The sequence below is a fragment of the Anolis carolinensis genome, chromosome 2 (genome assembly GCF_035594765.1).
Source record: "Anolis carolinensis isolate JA03-04 chromosome 2, rAnoCar3.1.pri, whole genome shotgun sequence".
NCBI lineage: Eukaryota > Metazoa > Chordata > Lepidosauria > Squamata > Dactyloidae > Anolis > Anolis carolinensis.
The window spans coordinates 276,960,760-276,977,595 of NC_085842.1; the positions used below are offsets into that span (position 1 = coordinate 276,960,760).

General features: G+C 36.8%; 1 protein-coding gene across 3 annotated transcripts in view; it reads left to right on the forward strand.

Moving 5' to 3' along the window:
• The window catches only part of skic3 (SKI3 subunit of superkiller complex), a 47,421-nt gene that overhangs the window by 17,058 nt on the left and 13,527 nt on the right, over nt 1-16,836 (forward strand). For 2 of the 3 annotated variants that reach the window (XM_062974215.1, XM_003216365.4), the window contains exons 16-35: nt 458-582; nt 1,369-1,622; nt 1,965-2,067; nt 2,879-3,055; nt 3,384-3,528; nt 3,707-3,785; nt 3,881-3,942; nt 4,024-4,080; nt 6,258-6,326; nt 6,719-6,793; nt 7,419-7,560; nt 8,061-8,154; nt 8,792-8,869; nt 9,371-9,495; nt 10,117-10,240; nt 11,592-11,813; nt 13,242-13,314; nt 13,695-13,748; nt 13,836-13,947; nt 16,043-16,171. In XM_062974215.1, the coding sequence (XP_062830285.1) occupies nt 458-582; nt 1,369-1,622; nt 1,965-2,067; nt 2,879-3,055; nt 3,384-3,528; nt 3,707-3,785; nt 3,881-3,942; nt 4,024-4,080; nt 6,258-6,326; nt 6,719-6,793; nt 7,419-7,560; nt 8,061-8,154; nt 8,792-8,869; nt 9,371-9,495; nt 10,117-10,240; nt 11,592-11,813; nt 13,242-13,314; nt 13,695-13,748; nt 13,836-13,947; nt 16,043-16,171 (2,299 nt within the window). The remainder of the gene's footprint in view (nt 1-457; nt 583-1,368; nt 1,623-1,964; nt 2,068-2,878; nt 3,056-3,383; nt 3,529-3,706; nt 3,786-3,880; nt 3,943-4,023; nt 4,081-6,257; nt 6,327-6,718; nt 6,794-7,418; nt 7,561-8,060; nt 8,155-8,791; nt 8,870-9,370; nt 9,496-10,116; nt 10,241-11,591; nt 11,814-13,241; nt 13,315-13,694; nt 13,749-13,835; nt 13,948-16,042; nt 16,172-16,836) is intronic. The other variant, XM_016991741.2, reaches the window with a different exon arrangement.

Here is a 16,836-nt window from a genome sequence, read left to right on the forward strand (position 1 = left end):
GAACTGTAGAAAAAGACCAAGTCCCAGATCTGGTTCCTAGATGCTCTGTGTGACCCCAGTGTAAACAAAGAAAAATCTATGTGATGCAGGAAGAGAGAGGATGTGAATAAACACAGCTTTGCCTAAAGGACATGCAACATAACTACCAGTGAGTTCAGGGCATGCAAAGTTTGCAAATTTCAGATTTAGTAGGAAAAGCAGTCTTCTGGAACAAATGCTCTAAAAGTACCCTTTTATCAGGGAGAAACCACAGCGGGTGTTTGATGAAAAGGCAGGGCTCCCAGTTGATTTCTAGACAGGTGCAAGCAAATGTGGATGAAATCAATTACAGTGCTTAGTAACTACTAAATCATGAGAAAATTAAGATTTAATTTTATTTTGTTCTCTTTTGCATGTGACTGCTCTTTGCAAGTATACATACACGTAATAAACTATTCTCATTATGTTTGGTTGCTAGGACACTGCTCTTTCTATCTTGGCAGAAGTGACAGAACGAGCAAGTGCTGGGCGAGCAAAGTGGGCTTGGCTTCGTCGTGGGCTTTATTACCTGAGAGCTGGTCAGCATTCTCAAGCAGTGGCAGAGTAAGATAATTATTTTGTGTAATTGAAGTGCAGCAGATGATTTGCATTGTATGTTTTAGAAAAGGATTTTTTCACTCTGAGTGTTACTGCTTGATGCTAACTCTCAGTAGGTTTTCAATGTGTCATCCTTTTATGTAGATCATCTGAGCATTTCCTCAGCATACTGTAAATATGATGCGTACATACCTCAGTCATCTGCTAGCACTGCCAACTTACAAAGCCCTGTAGCTGCTTCACATGGTTATTCCATGCTTCATGGCAAGCAGGCTGGATTGGGGAAGGTCTGGCTACCTTGCCTACTATCAGGTGCAGAATGATGACATCTCTTCTGATCCTTCAGAGTTGTCTGGGAGTTTCAATGCTTCTGTAATTATTGTGGAGGAAGAGGATGTCAGACATTTCTCTGATCCTGGCTGTTTGCCTTGAAGCATGAAGTGTCAATGAAAAGCAGCTTCAGGACTTTGCAGTAAGTTAGGAGGAATGACATACCGATCTCCACAGTGGGTTCATCAGGTATTATGGGACTGCCACATTGGTTCCAGTGAGCATAGGCATTGATAGGAAAATTTGGGAAATATGCTTTGGGGAACATTGATATAGAGTCCCCAAGGATCCTTCCTCTACTCTCTGAGCATAGAGTACAGGATTCAAGCTGAAGCTACTGCTTATCATATAGATGAAACATTTGGTAGTTTCAGCATTTTCTGTCTGTTATAATTAAGCTCATAGGGGGCTTTGTACAAGCCCTAATAAAATGAATTCACAGTGCTTTCCCTATGTATCCAGTTTGCAGGCAGCTCTTCGAGCAGATCCAAAGGACGCCAACTGTTGGGAATCTCTTGGAGAGGCATATTTGAGCAGAGGCGGCTTCACAACAGCTCTAAAATCTTTCCGAAAGGCCAGAGAACTTAACCCCAAATCTATATATAGTATTTATAAGGCTGCAGCAATTGAACAGATTCTAGGAAAATATAAAGAGGCTATTGCAGAATATCAGCATATCTTGAAGAAATCAAAAGATTATGTCCCTGCACTGAAAGGTATTCATTCGTTTTTGTTAAACTTAGTACCTTAGTTACGACTTGTGTAGGGATCATGAATTTGCTTTTTCTAAACTCTCTGTATGTTATATGCAGTTTTTTTTGGAAGTAATGTGTACATACAGTCTATGTACTACTTAAATCTCAGTATTACCATCACCCCTTAGTATTCCAGGCTAGTTTATTGCTGTATTTCTACTAATCTGCATCAGAGGACTTCAACGTTTATACTAAATTTGCACAGTATCAAACAAATAGTTTCCATCTTTTTTTTACTGTACATAAAGCTTATGTGTTTGTGTTTATTGCAATCTTATCAGGTGTTCATTATTGTCTTCCCAGGTTTAGGAGAATGCTATCTCATGATGGCAAAGACTGCTCTTGCTGACTATTTGGATGGAAAAGCTCTGGATTATATCGAGCAATCCCTTGGATTTTTAGCAAGGTTGGTATTCTCTCATATATATATATAGAGAATATATAGGTTGACGGGGGAATATAATATATATATATATATATATATATATATATATATATATATTCCCCCCTGTCAACCTAGGGTCCTATAAAGATTTAAAATATTGCCTTAATTCTGTGCATACCATTGACTTCTAAGCATATATGTGTGTGTGTGTGTGTGTGTGTGTGTGTGTGTGTGTGTGTGTGTGTGTGTATGTATGTATGTATGTATGTATATATATATATATATATATATATATATATATATATAAAGTTAGTCCTTGTAGATGATACAAATTATATGTCCTAGCTATTTCCCATTTGTTTCAATGTTAGAATAAGATTAAATCCCCAATGTTTTTCTCATCTGAGAAGAAGCTCATAGGTTTGAAGTGTACAATAAAGCTGATAATATTTGATAGCATGCTTATAGTTTGGGGGATTAGAAAAATGGGTGGCAGAAAAATCCAGAAATAATTGAAAAAGTGCTAAAATTCATGGTACTGTGAATTCCTGATGATTTTATAGAAAGGTTATAAAAAAAATTGAGTAACACAGCTTTTTACTCATGGGTTGAAACTTTATGTGTGTTTATGGCTGTGACGAAATATCCCCCCTTGTAGCTCCCTTTACTTTCTAAAAACTTTCTCCAGTGGGCTAAGAGAGGGCCTTTCAGTGTAGCATAAGAGTTGACACAGAAGAAACTGGTAAAAATACCTGCCTCCACTTCCTTCAGTGGAAAAGGAACTTCTATTTAGAGAATCATCCGTCTGAATCTTTTTTTTCTTTTCTTTTAGAGCTGCAAAGCACCGCCCAGAAGCATCTTGCCTTTGGAAATTGCTTGGAGATGCCTGCACTTGTGTTTGTGTTATTACACCTTCCAAAGTGAATGTGAAAACATTAGGATTCCTTATTGGTCAGGACACAGACAAATGTTTGCTGAAGAAAAGTGACCTGCTCAGTTTGGGAGGAAGGTATTCCAGAGCATATTCATGTATATGATGCAATAATATAATGCAATCTTTCACAGATTTCCAAGGTTGGCTGACTATCTTCCTTAACAGTGTGTTACTCGCATGAGGGGGGGAGAGAGGAAAAAAACAGAAGGCTATGTTTGGGCAACTTCAAGGTTTTTGCTTGGAAGCAGTACTTCACATGGCCCTTCATATGACTGTAATATTGTTTCTCTCACATAGTGTCTTGAAAGAAGTTGCCTTTAGAATGGCAGGCGTATAAACTCAACAATCCATAACATCCTTAAACTAATGTCCCCTCCTCATTTTGTAATGCATATTTCTGTAGGTGTTATGGAAGAGGATTAAAATTGATGTCCTCACCAAATACATGGTGTGATCTCGGAATTAACTACTATCATCAGGCGCATCACCTTTCGGCAACAGGCAGCAGCAAGAATGAGATCAGTGAACTGTTAGAGAAGTCTTTACAGGTAATTAAAAATCCATTCCTGTTCTGTTTGATGCAGTTTCTAGCTATAGGCATTCTGCTGATAACCATTTCTAAACTTTAGCCAATACAAAACACTTTATATGATAATAAACAGAAAATGTATTAAATTTATTTTAGGACTTGTATAATTACTGCACATATCTCTCAATCTCTTTCAGTGTCTTAAAAAAGCAGTTAGAATAGACAGTAAAACCCATCTTTACTGGAATGCTCTTGGAGTGGTGTCAAGCTCCAAAGGTACTTTTCCAATGAATTTTTTTTCAAATATTGCCTCTCTGTTAAATTGTTCAGAGTTTCCTAGATATTGCACTCAATGTATCTGTATCTTTCAGGTGTTGGAAACTATGCCCTTGCTCAACATTCGTTTATTAAATCTATTCAAGCTGACCAAATTGTAAGTTCTCTAGATAATGCATTTGTTCTGAAGGGGGACCTCAAGAATATTTTGGTTTAATTTATCTTTGTTTTTGTCTAGAATGTTGTTGCCTGGACCAATTTGGGAGTCTTGTATTTAACCAGTGGAAACATAGAGGTGAGTGTTCTCATGTGATGAAGCACTCAGTTAGTTGTGCATTTGAAGTTTAAATAGTTTGATGAAATGCCAGTTTTAGAAAAAATAGTAGGAAATGTAACCTTCCTTTTTGAGTGACCTATCAGACCACTCAGATATCCAATCCATGTTTTCTGACTTGTTGGTCGGGATGTATTTATTCAAAATGGGGGGGGGGGGGCAAAACCAATGATCTTGTTTGCAGTCATTGACACTTCCATATGACACTCCTATTTGACACTCCTGACACTGTTTCTTGTAGAATTCACAGCAACCTGCCTTTTAAAAATAGTATAAAATTGATAATGTATGGAGGGAGAAATATAGATGCTTGAAGGATTCATTGTTTTAAAAGCTAAGTATAGGATGAGAAATGAATTGTGACATTAACAATAGTGGCTATATGAATGATACAGAATCTACCTCTGAAAAGAAACTGCAGTCTGTTCACATTTGCTGAGGTTATTGGAACAAGACCCATGAAAATGAAAAAAAAACATGAATAAAGAAATTGTTATTTTTGAGAGAAAACCTCTTTAGGAATTTCTAGGTCTTCCAGCATAATTGTATGGCCAACTTCTGCTGGAAGCTAATCATAGCATTGGAAGACCTAGAGATTCATAGAAGGGTGTAAAGATGTGGCAGGGGGGAATCTTTTTATCCCACCGCTGCCACCAATTGTAAAGAACTCAGGCAGGAGGAAGACTTCTTAAAATATCCCACCGCTGCCGCCAATTGTAATGATGTCAGGCAGGGGGGACCCTTTGAAATCCCACCGCTTGCCGCCAATTGTAAAGAACTATGGCAGGGAAGAATCTTTTTATCCCACCGCTGCCACCAAGTTGTGGAGATGTCAGGCAGAGAGTTTATTTTTTCTTTATTCTCTTATTCTTTCTTATTCTTATTCACATTAGATGGTAACGTTACTTAGTTTGAATATAGGTGACAGAGACTTGGATAGAACAAAAACAAGTTTATTTCAGGCACAGAGCTTAATGGTTCTTTAAAGGCACTTAGATAATGGTTGCAAAGTTATTAACTGATCACTTTGGATCTAACTGGGATTGCTTTCCCTTCCTACTCAGCCTCTACAGTTAAACCTAAGCAAGTCACCTAACTTGCTTAATCTAACACCACTAGAGATCTGAGTTCCCCTGGTTTCCCTAACCTGGAACCAGTGTCTTCCCTGTGACTAAAATCACAGATTCAACTAAAAATAAGTCACCACTTATTTTTAAATTGACTCAAAATGACCAATCATTTGAGCCACCCTGATCCCTCAACCAGAATCAGTCTCTCGGTACCACATAAGGGCACCGACTCTAAAACTAACCTTCCCTGTGGTTTACTGACCACAGACTAAACTGTTTTTTAAAACATTCCCTCCTTTTCCTTCAAACGGTGGTTGGCTCTGCCCTCGTTACTATGGCAACCTGCCTCAGAATGCTGAGCTGGTTACCATCCCCCACGCACTGGTGACTAATACATACCCTTTTAAACATAGTTAAACCTGACTTTTAAAACGAAATTAAACATGACATCTATAGATCAAAATAAAAACACACTTCTTTACAAAGGGTGTTCTCTCTGGAAATCTCATCATGACTGGAGGAAGTTGAGCATAGACTAGAGGACCTGCAAATTCCTAGAGAGAACATGTTAATCAAATCTGTAAATGATCAAATCCACAAAATTCAAAACTGCAAATGTGGAGGGATGACTGTTCATCAGTAAGCAAATGGTGGCGGTAAAAGTCAAGGTTAAATGCTCTTCAGTCCCTTGGGAATGTGTTCTGCTTTTTCCCTTTTCTAAGGTATTTATTCAAAAGTATTAAAAAGGCTTATGTTGCTATGCTTAGATGCTGAGAACATGGTGGTTTAAGGGGGATTAGGGGCAGTGTTAGTTTTGAGTTTATCTATTTTTTATGTTATGTTTTGGGGGGGGGGACTTACCTATAGACTGCATTTATTAGAGGTGAAACTTTGTATCTCAAACTTTTATTTAGTGCAGGTGCCAGCAGAGCTTCTATACAAGTTTAGAAGGCTTGTATTACTCTTCTCCATCTATGAGAGAAAGGGGGTCTGATAATATGCAAGGTACATCCTTAGCCACCATGATCCAATTTAACATTTCTGTTTTGGTTTTATATATTCATCTAGCAAGCACACGAAGCCTTCAAAGTAGCCCAGTCTCTGGAACCCTCCTACCTAACGTGTTGGATTGGGCAGGTAAGGCATTATAACTCAGGAGAAGTGTGATATATGCCACTAGTTTCCCTCTGCACTTTCATAACACAAAGCAAGTGTCTTATATTAAATCTAAGGTTGCCATTTAGAAGGATCAGCCATAACACAAATTGTTTCTTTGCTGTTTTCAAGTTTGGGCTGGCAAAAAATTGCTTGTATTAAAATCCAAATAGTTTAGGAGTCCTAATCCCTACAGTTACTCTACATTTTCTAGTCCTGTCGACAAAAGAAAGGCGAGGGAGAGTGGAGACTAAGGTACATTGTAATCAAGTTTTGCTATGTCTGTACTTTGAATCTTCAAGCAACATAGAAACGGATAGTGTGTGTTATGTCAACTCAAGAAATATTGTTTTCATTTTTTTTTCTTTTGGTAGGCTCTCATTGCAGAGACTGTGGGCAGCTATGAAACTATGGATCTCTTCAGGCATACTACTGAACTCAGCATGCATGTAAGCGTTTATTACTGCAGGTTGCAAACCAGTAAGCCAGACATTAAGTGCTTCCCAAACAATATCATTACAATTTCCAGTGTTTCCCTTGTGTTTCTATCATATGGATCTTTGAAATGCAACTGCATATTTTATTTAAAATAGTTTGTTTAGGGGTTTGCTGCAACCAATCAAGTTCCTGGTGTTTGCTTAGAGGCATTAAGAATAGCAAAATTGTGTATTTTGTCAACATTTAATGTGGTTATATGTTAGTTGTTGTTGTTTGCCATCGAGTTAACTTTGATTTATGGTTACTTTATGAATAATAGACCTTCAGGTCACCCTATTATTAGCATCACTGCTTATGTCTTCCGAAGTCATGGCTGCAGCTTCCTTGATTGAGTCTAGCCATCTGTAATGCAGTCGTTCTCGTTTCCTACTGTGTTCTATCTTATCAAGTAGTATTGTCTTTTCACTGAATTATGTGTTCTTATTCTTATGATGATTTTTGGGTTAATCAGCTATAAAATACCTAAGATTTCCCACTTGGACAGTTATTGATTCTATGTTTATTTTCTACTAAACTTATTCCAATTCTGAGGAGAAAGTGAAAATAAATATAACAACAATAATTTTCTTCACTCAGACTGAGGGAGCAAAAGGTTATGCCCATTGGGTGTGTTCAACCCTACAAGACAAAGGCAACAGAAACACTGAATTGTATAGATACAATATTCTTCAGATGAATGCCATCCCAGCAGCCCAAATTGCTCTGACCAAATACACAGGTAACATCCTCTTTTAAATAACAATGTCTGGATCATAATAAATCAACTGTCAGAACACAGATGATGACACTATAGCCTTTTAATCCTTGCCCACCCCCTCCCCCATTTGATGCCCTGTTTGGGGAGATGTTGGTATGTGCAGAAAGAGGATTGTGGAAGTTTTTGGCTCTTGCCCAACTTCTCCATGTTCTCCTGATGTTGTATTCAGGGAAAGCTAGCGAGGAGGGTAGAAGGCAATAGTCGTTCTGATCCTCTTCTGACTTTCTCCCACTCTTCTCATTGTCACATGGAATACAAGAGCTAACAAACATTTATAGATAACTATATCTTCCCTGATCCTTACCCTGCTTTCTCTGTACCTTCTTATATTGTGTGGGGGGGTCAGAGGGGATAGTTCAGTCAAAGTTCCCCTTGTCTGTCCCCTTTCCCCTTTGACTGCATAGTTTTGAAAATGTTTGGCAGAAAGAGAAAAACTAAATTATTTATTGTCCTTTTTATAGAAAGAATTCAAAATGATGCCTGTGCGTTTACAATGCTTGGCTATTTAAATGAATATCTCCAACTAAAAAAACAGGCAGGAGATGCTTACCAAAGGTAAGATTCTGTTGAAAATATATATTTTTAAAAAATCCTAAATAGTCTGTGTCCGCTATTCATCTTGATATAGCTGTCCTCTGTTTTAGTAGTAACACAAAAACAATCTAGAATCTGTCTGTCTGTCTGATTCTAGTATGAAATATTATGAAATGAAATATAGGTGTAGAAATATCCAACTTGAAAGAGTGCAGAGCCAATGTAATAAGAGTATAATTTTGCCTCAGTTTGAAGAAAACAATTTGCTTAGGCTAACTATGTTTTTCTTCATAGTTTTTGGTTTCTTTAAATATGTATCCTGCCCTTTCTAGAAAACTCAAAGAAGGCCATAATGTTAAAATAGTAGGGAAAAAAATCAAAATGTTGCGGTTTTAATTCCATGCAAAGTTCAAACATTAAATTACTTCAGGTAAAGACTCATTCTGCTAATTCTGAAAGAGTTTTTGTTATATTGTAGGACATATCCACCTGGAAATTGGCTTTAATCACCTCTGTTAAAAAAAAAAACTGTAGTCCTTGAAGTATGAATAAAATGGTCCCAGAGAGATAATAGTAAAACTTTGAGCCCAATACATTTTGCAGGTTAGCTCTTGCTATTAAAATGACTAGAATTCCTTTTTCCCCCCCTCCTTCTCAGGGCAGTTCTGTTGTTGAAAAATTGTGAAGATAAAGAGAAATACAACATAGCCATGAGAAATTATGGCAGATCACTGTGGTAAGGCTGCCAAGTTTGATATGACTTGTTGATAATTTGAGGGTAAATTGTTAATGTTGCCTTTGAACTCCTGTCTGCCACTAGCATTTCTTTCCCAGCTATTCAAAAAAGCCAAAAGCGGAGCCATAGAAAGAAGAATAGAAAGTATCAGTGCGTCTTTTAATTTCTTCCCGAATTAACTAAGCTCTCACATTTCACCACTCTGATCAGCAAAGGGAATGATTCTTTTTTAAAAGAAGAGTTTAAGTACAGTACTCAAGCTGATCCATAGATATGTTGATCAAGATTTTTTGGGTTGATTTTTAAACTAAAATTTCTAGATTGATAGATTAGTATCATCGGGTATATTCAGGAGCAGACATTTGTATAATCACAAAGATACTGAGCATAAAATAGGTTTCATCCACTGATTTGAAAAGTTCATTTTGTGAATTAAACCTGAAAGGGGTTTGCCTTGTTTGTATTTTCTGAAAGGGTTTTGTCTTGTTTCCTTTCTGAAAGTGTTCTTGGTCATTATGATGATGCAATTCAGGCTTACTTATCAACTGGTCTCTCAGAATTCGATGATATTTTGGGAATTGCCTTGGCTTACTTCAAGAAGGGAGACTGCCAAGAAAGTCAGAAAGGTAAATGTTTCAGTCACACAACATCGCTTCTAAAGGATTATTATGAATGTGAAGCATATTAAGACCACAATATTATTTGCCAAAGGTGAATGTCTATTTCTAGACAATGTTCTTCACAGTTGTGGTTCTATGTTATTTAAGAAGCAGGTTAAATTATTGATGGAAAATATTCTACAAGTTATATTTTGTTGCTCTTAGGCTTTTATTTTCACATCATGGTAATGCAGTCTAGATCTAATATTGTTTTATCTTGATCTTTTTCTTTATCTTTATAGAAACAGGAAGCATATCTTGGTCTCTCATGTGTTACATAAAATGAAATTGGATCATTTAAGCATTCCATACTTCCCCAGAGTTGCAGATTATTTAGCTACAGGGCAAAAATGGATAGATTTAGAGAACAAAGAGAAAATAAATGGAGTTATCTGTTCAGGATAAAGAGAGGCCAAGAGATCTTTATTTTCTGGATGGTCACAGATAGTAGGAAAAATACAATGTGAAGATTACCTCTGTTCCCCTGGTTTTTAGATATAATCTTTAAAATGGATGGTAACCAACTTTTCATACCTATGCCCACAGCACATTTCTCTTCCTTTAAATTTCATTGTTTTCCTTTTCTAGCTTATGAAAAAGCAATCTCCATGGTTGATTGTGAGCAAGACAAAGCATATATCCTCACAGCCCTGGCAATCATGGGATACAAACAGAATCAAGTAGATGATGCTAAGACCCTCTTATTTAAATGGTGAGTAATGGGTATTTATTTAAAACTGTATGTATTTTATTTCTTTAAAAAAGTGACACAGTTTGCCTGTTGTAGTCAGTCCTTCTCATAGCGCCAGGTGGGAAGCGCCAGTGCCACCAAGATTGCAGGCAAATCAGAGTTACAGAAAATCAAGAAGCCCAGATAATTTTTTTTAATTCAAAGCTGTGCATGAGTGTTAGCCACAGAATTTAGATTGACAGTTGGGAGAAGTCATGGTTATTCCTTATCTGCAAGGATTACAAACGCGCCTCCGTGGGCGGGGCCAGCCTAGGCTCCGCCCCCCGGAGGCCTAAATACCCTAAAGGCACCAGATCCTGTCAGAATTTGGAATCTAAACAGAATCAGCTTAGTACTTGGATGGGAGCCCACCAGCAAATACCTGGTTCCATAAGCTATATTTTAGAAGACATTCACAAACTTCAGCCCTTTAGGTGTTTGGACTTCAGCTCCCAGAAATCCCAGCCAGCTTACCAGCTGTTAGGAATTGTGGGAGTTGAAATCCAAAACACCTGTAGGGCCAAAGTTGGCCCATGCCTGTTTTAGAGGAGTGAACCAGCAAAACCACCTCTGAACATTTCTTACCTAAGACAATCCTATGAAATTTATGTGATTATTATAAGTTGCCAGGCAGCTTGAAAGCATGCAGACACACACACACACACGCATACATGCACTGCCCTTATGATTCTTCACTGAGATAGCCCCTTAACAAGTTGCCAAAGTGAAGGAAATGCATCTGCCACCTCTAGGACGTATTTGTATAAAATTGTACATGCTACAGTAAAGGTATAGGTGCAAATCGAGGAATAGTGGCTTGGGAGCCAGTGTGGTGTGTTTTGAGTACTGAACTAGCAGAGAAGAGACCAGGGTCTGAAACCTCACTCAAGACATGGAAAGCCATTGGGGGATCTCAGCCACTCCCAGCCTCATAGGAAGGCAAAGGCAAACCCCCTCTGAAGAAAAATTTACCAAGAAAATCACATGATAGGGTTACTATATTCAGAAATGACTTGAAGGCAAACAACAACATATTGTGATTTTAAATGTATTCTGTTACTTTAAATGTGTAACACTTATAACCTGTAAGGTTTTGGCAAACTACAGGGTTATAGCAGTATTGCCCAGAGCAAAAAAAGCAAGGTAGGCATTTATTTGACAGTATTGCTGCTTCTTGATTTTGTTGTTTTGAAGTGCTTTGCAATGCTTCGAAAGCATAGGCACTGTATGGACTGGAGGTGGCATTTAGATTTTTTTAATGGTGTTCCAAGTAAATAATGCATCACATTATACTTTTAAATAATAATGCACTGAATAATCTTTTATCTTACAGTTCTATATTACAGAAACCAAATATAGAAAGTCTGCAAGCTTTGTGCACTTTAGGGCTGATAAAGCAGGATGCTACACTTGCAACAGCAGCACTTAAAGAATTATTAAAGCATGCAGAAAGAAAGGATGATATTTTTATGAGGTGCCTTTTGACATCTGCTGTCTATGCATTACAAGGCAGGAATCAGGCTGTTCAAAGACAAGTTTCAAGAACTATTCACAGGTATGTAATGTATGCTTTTGCAACAAATTCTTCTTTCCAACTAAACTTACCTTTCAAGGCAGATGAGACTGAAGAAAATACATTTATCTAAGCTAGTGAGCAGGATGACTGAGTTAAGAATAGTGGATAATGACTAATGTTTTTGTCTATGTAGTCGAAGTAAATGATTACAATCATCTTTCTTTGATGAGGAGAGTCCTTATCCAGTCAATAAGCAGAGACCTGTTTCTTCCTATGAACACTACTTATTCAAACAAGTAAACTGATCCAACTCAAAAGTGCTCAAGTTTACTTCCGAAGCACCTGGAAAATAAACAACCCCTTAGGTCAGTTATTTTTCTTCCCTTTAATAATACCCAGGTAAAATTGGAGGAGCAGGACCTCAAATTTTCCTATTTAAATTAGAGCATTATTAGGGGAAAGGCTGGAGTAAAAATTAATAACAAAAAGGGGATAGAAAACGGAGTGGGATTGAATGGAGATTGTTAGGCCCCATTGTACTCCAGTGACACCAGACTTCAGATTTGGGCTAAGAAAACAATCCTTTCAGGACATTTTAAAACATAAGTAATGAATTGTTGGATTTCAAGAATAATTGTATTCTGTTTTCAGACTAAAAAATAAAGCAGAGGAGAAAGAGTCTTGGAGCACTTTTAAGGTGTTACTTAATTCAGTATGAGCTTTCAGGGATTAAAATAAATTCCCTGCTTCAGATTGATTAGATAGTTATTCTATTGATAGATAGATTTTAAAGATGCTTCAAGACTTCTTTCTCCCCATTCTTTTTATTTTTTTTATTTTAACAGAACAGATTTTGTACAAACACAGCAAGGATTTTGCCCAACAATCCTATGTATCAATTTATTTACTGTACTTGAAGTTCACTGTATGCCATGTTTGAGAACATACAAAAGAAAATTATCTGCAGAACAGTTTCATTTCATGTACATATAGCAAGAACAATATGTTTCCAAATGATTATAAGTATAATCAGTTTGAAATATTTCCATCTTTTTATTTATCCACTGGTAATTTATTCTGCCATTCCTCCCTATCACATTTGTTCTGGTACTTCATAATTACAATTTTAAATGATAATGCATATTTTTATTTGCTCTTGAGTAAGTGATTTTATTTTGATCCTCAGTATATTTTGTCCCATTGTTGATGTCTTGATCTGTTGGTATAATTTTGAAATTGAAATTTGTCAAAATTGATCAAACCTGGATTTAAGTTGTCCAAATCTGATGAGTTTTCAAAGCAATTCTTGTACTTTATTATCCGTTCCTAAATCATGATACTTTATATCTTTTTCTATCTTAAAAGAGCTATTTATGCAAATTATAAAGTGCAATAACTGTTCAGAAAGCAAACTAATTCGAGTCCATGCAAAGGACTGGAATTTCAATATTGTCATTTCTCTTTTAGTAACCCAGATAATCCTGCTTTATGGTCTCTCCTGTCTCGACTGGTACCTCAATATACACCAAAGAATGCAAAGGTGAATATGCATAGGGTGAACCTTAATATGATATTTTTCCTTATTTCCTTAATTACATAGTAAAGAGGAACTCCACCAAAATGTGGTGAAAATCTTGGAGGAAATGCCCATCCACAAAAACTTGATTTTATTTATAGATTTAGAGCAGGAATTCAAAAAAGGCAATTTTGAGAACTCTGCTCATGGAAATCTTTTAATTTATGTGCTACACCAAATATGATATTTTTCATCATTCTAAGATGTCAGCACATTTAAATGTGTAAACCTGTTTGACATTTTAACATATATTGATCCAAAGGCCAGTAGAATTGCCCTGCCTTATTGATCTGCGAAAGCTATAATATGGCATGCCATACCATGATCAATATTTTGTCTTGCAGGGTGGGGCAGTGGCAGGAACTGTTGCTCATATTCATGATTTAAACCATGGAAAGGTTAGTATTTTCCGCATAAAATGAATTCTTATATTATGAATTGGGTAAAAAGAACAGTACTCACCTGCTGTGCATTATTGTGTTTAGAAAGCTTTGTTGAATACCGCAGTTAATCAATTGGCTATAGGATGTCACACAGCTGAAAATGAGAAGAACAATGCATTGAAAAATATCCAAAAGGCAATCCATCTTTCCCCAGGTGAGTCATACTTCTACATGCAGACCAAATACTTGTCTGGATACTTGAATATAAACAGGGTTTTCTGACAGTTGTTCTAGCTTTATAACATAATGTACTTATTTTTGAACAATCTAAAAGTATCATGTATTTACTTTAATGCTTCCTTATGGCATAGAGAAAATGAATTTACTAGTTGCCTGTAGTAAAGTAATGGTAATAGATTTTTAAAAATAAACTCTTCATTTGGAATTGTTTGCAAAACGAAGTAGCATAACTTTCTCTACTCAGTATAGTGTCTCAAGATACCCCTATAAACATTTGGCTTAGCAGTGAAGCTGCTGATTAGAATGCTACTTATTAAGCATAAATATTTATATGACCTCAGCTTTTTTCCTACACAGTTCTTTTTTTTTTAACTTAAACTTTAAGGCTGGTCTGAGAAAGGCCTCTGAGCTGTAAGTCTAAAGTAGTTGTAGCTTTGCAGGCAAGTAATTCAAGACTGAAAGGCACAGCAAAAAAGGTTTGAAAAGAGTATGTTTAACATACTCAGAAAGAGGACTTAAGATAGTAAACCCCTTTCAAGTTGATTATTTATTTATTTATTATTCAAACTTATATGCCGCCACTCCCCTAGGGCTCGGGACGGCTTACAAGAACAGGCTAAAGTCTAACAATTTAAAAACATCTTAAAAACAGGAGTCTGCTCTCTGTATCCATGGATTCCACCATCCACAGCTTGAAAATGGTATTTAACAAGCAAAAGGCAGACCTTGATTCAGCTGTTTTATATAAGAGACACCATTTTACTACACCATAGTATATAATGTGACTTGAGCATCTATGGATTTTGGTATCCATGTGTGGTCCTGGTACCAAACCTCAGTGGATACCAAGAGCCCACTATATATGTGTTTGAGCTTGCTGCTGCTTATGTGGAGAGAGATTATTGAAAAAATATTCTGTCGCCTGTAGATGTGTTGATTGGATCCGGGGCAAAGATAGTGACAGCTGCACTAAGCCCAGGACTAAATCAGTCTGGTCCCTAAATTTAGCAGCAGAAATTATAACCACTTTCTGGTCTATTGACATAGCAACGTTCATTTTATAATGACTTTTTCATTTTCTTCATTATCCATGGTCACAGCACTGCAGGGAACTGAATTCCTAGAATTTTGCACTCCTCTTTCCCCCATCCTGGGCAGAGGAATCTAATGAAAAGCTCTAAATTATTTACGTTTTGGTAGTGCAATGTACAGATCTATGCTTTTTCAACATACCAGGGTAACAGCTGAGGCAACTTAATCTGCTTTCCTCATTTTTCCTCTGTTTTGCTTTTCACATCTGGTCAGTTAGTGATTCTGGAGACAGCTGTTTACCTCACCTGTTATGCATAAATGCAAACAGCTACAGTAGAATCCCATTTTCCCCCCAAGTTAAGTTTTATTGTTTTGTTTACTTTAGACATACTACTGCAACCCAATACTGAAAGTCTATCTTTCTCCAGCCCTCTTACACCAACTTCCCAATAACAATGCTGCAACAAAAACAAAACAAAAACCCCTTCTACCTAGATAGAAGACAAGAAAAGGGAGTGGGCTGTGCATAGCTTCTGTAAAAAGACTTTAAAATGAGATCAGGCTTTGGGATGAATGCATGGAATGAAAGCTAAAGTATAAACAGAGAGTGATGTTCATGTTTGGCTCTGTGGTAGTTCTTGGGTTGTTTGGTTCCTTTCACATTGTTCTCAATTTCTTACACATGGATGTAACAAAGACTGCAGAAAAGCCTAGCTGTTAACAGTTTGAAATTTCATCTGTGCACTTGTGAAGAATAAGTGAAGCAAACCAATTTTCACTAAGCTTTTAAGGTATATGTGTAAAAAGGTTTGTGTTTTCTGAAGCTCTATAGCATATTGCACTCCTGAAGTTATGCTATTTATGAAGAAGCTGATATCTTATGATACAAACTTCCAAATGTCTTGAGCGTATAATCATTCTGGGAGAGTATCTTATTTTATTTCTTTGGATTTGCATCACTGGGTACATCCACTTTCTTAGCTTCTCAGTCATTCAGATATATTTGAAAACTGACAGCTAACTCATATTTCTTCCAGATGATCCGGCTGCTTGGTCAGTGCTCCTAGCTGCTTGTCATTCTGAAAACACTGTTGTTTGTCTGCATAATACACAGCCAAAGATGAGAAACCTGGAAAAAATGATTGTAGCCACAATCTCAGCAAAAAGTAAGGGTTTTTTTTTAAGTAACATATTAAGTAATCTGGGGAGGAAACTCTCATTAATTTTCTTCCATAGTCCTTGGAAATACTGGTCTGTGTTAAGTTGCTCCATCCCTTAAGGGTGAGACTTAAATGCATTCTAGATGTGTTGTGGTTTTGATCCATTATCACAAAGGAAAATGATGGAAGTGTTGTTCATGAGAAGGTCTGGTCTACAAATTCAGTTTTCAGGCTTCATATGAAATTGACACAGTTTTAAATGCTCCTCCTATATATCTCCATTTCCTTATAAAGAGAAAACTAGCAAAGCAAACAGCTAATTGGGCTGGAATCTCTTTTGCTTTGCTACATTTTACTTGGAAAAGGAAGAATGAGATGGTTGTACTTTAGACTAGGGATTCTTAAACCTTTCCCCTTTCTGCCTAAGAATTTTTTACGTGACCTTGGGTTTATAGGTATATAAAATAGGTATAAAATAAACCGTTTACTAATATAAACCAGCATTTGCAAGGCTTACTAAACAGGCTAATTTTCCCTGAATCATGTTCTGCAGAGTCCATTGTAAACACTGCACATTGTTGCTAACAATTCACATAGTGTCCCAAGCAGCCACAGGTGACATTAAGAAACCTTTTTACTTTGCCAGATTTTTCAAGACCCCCAACATTGAG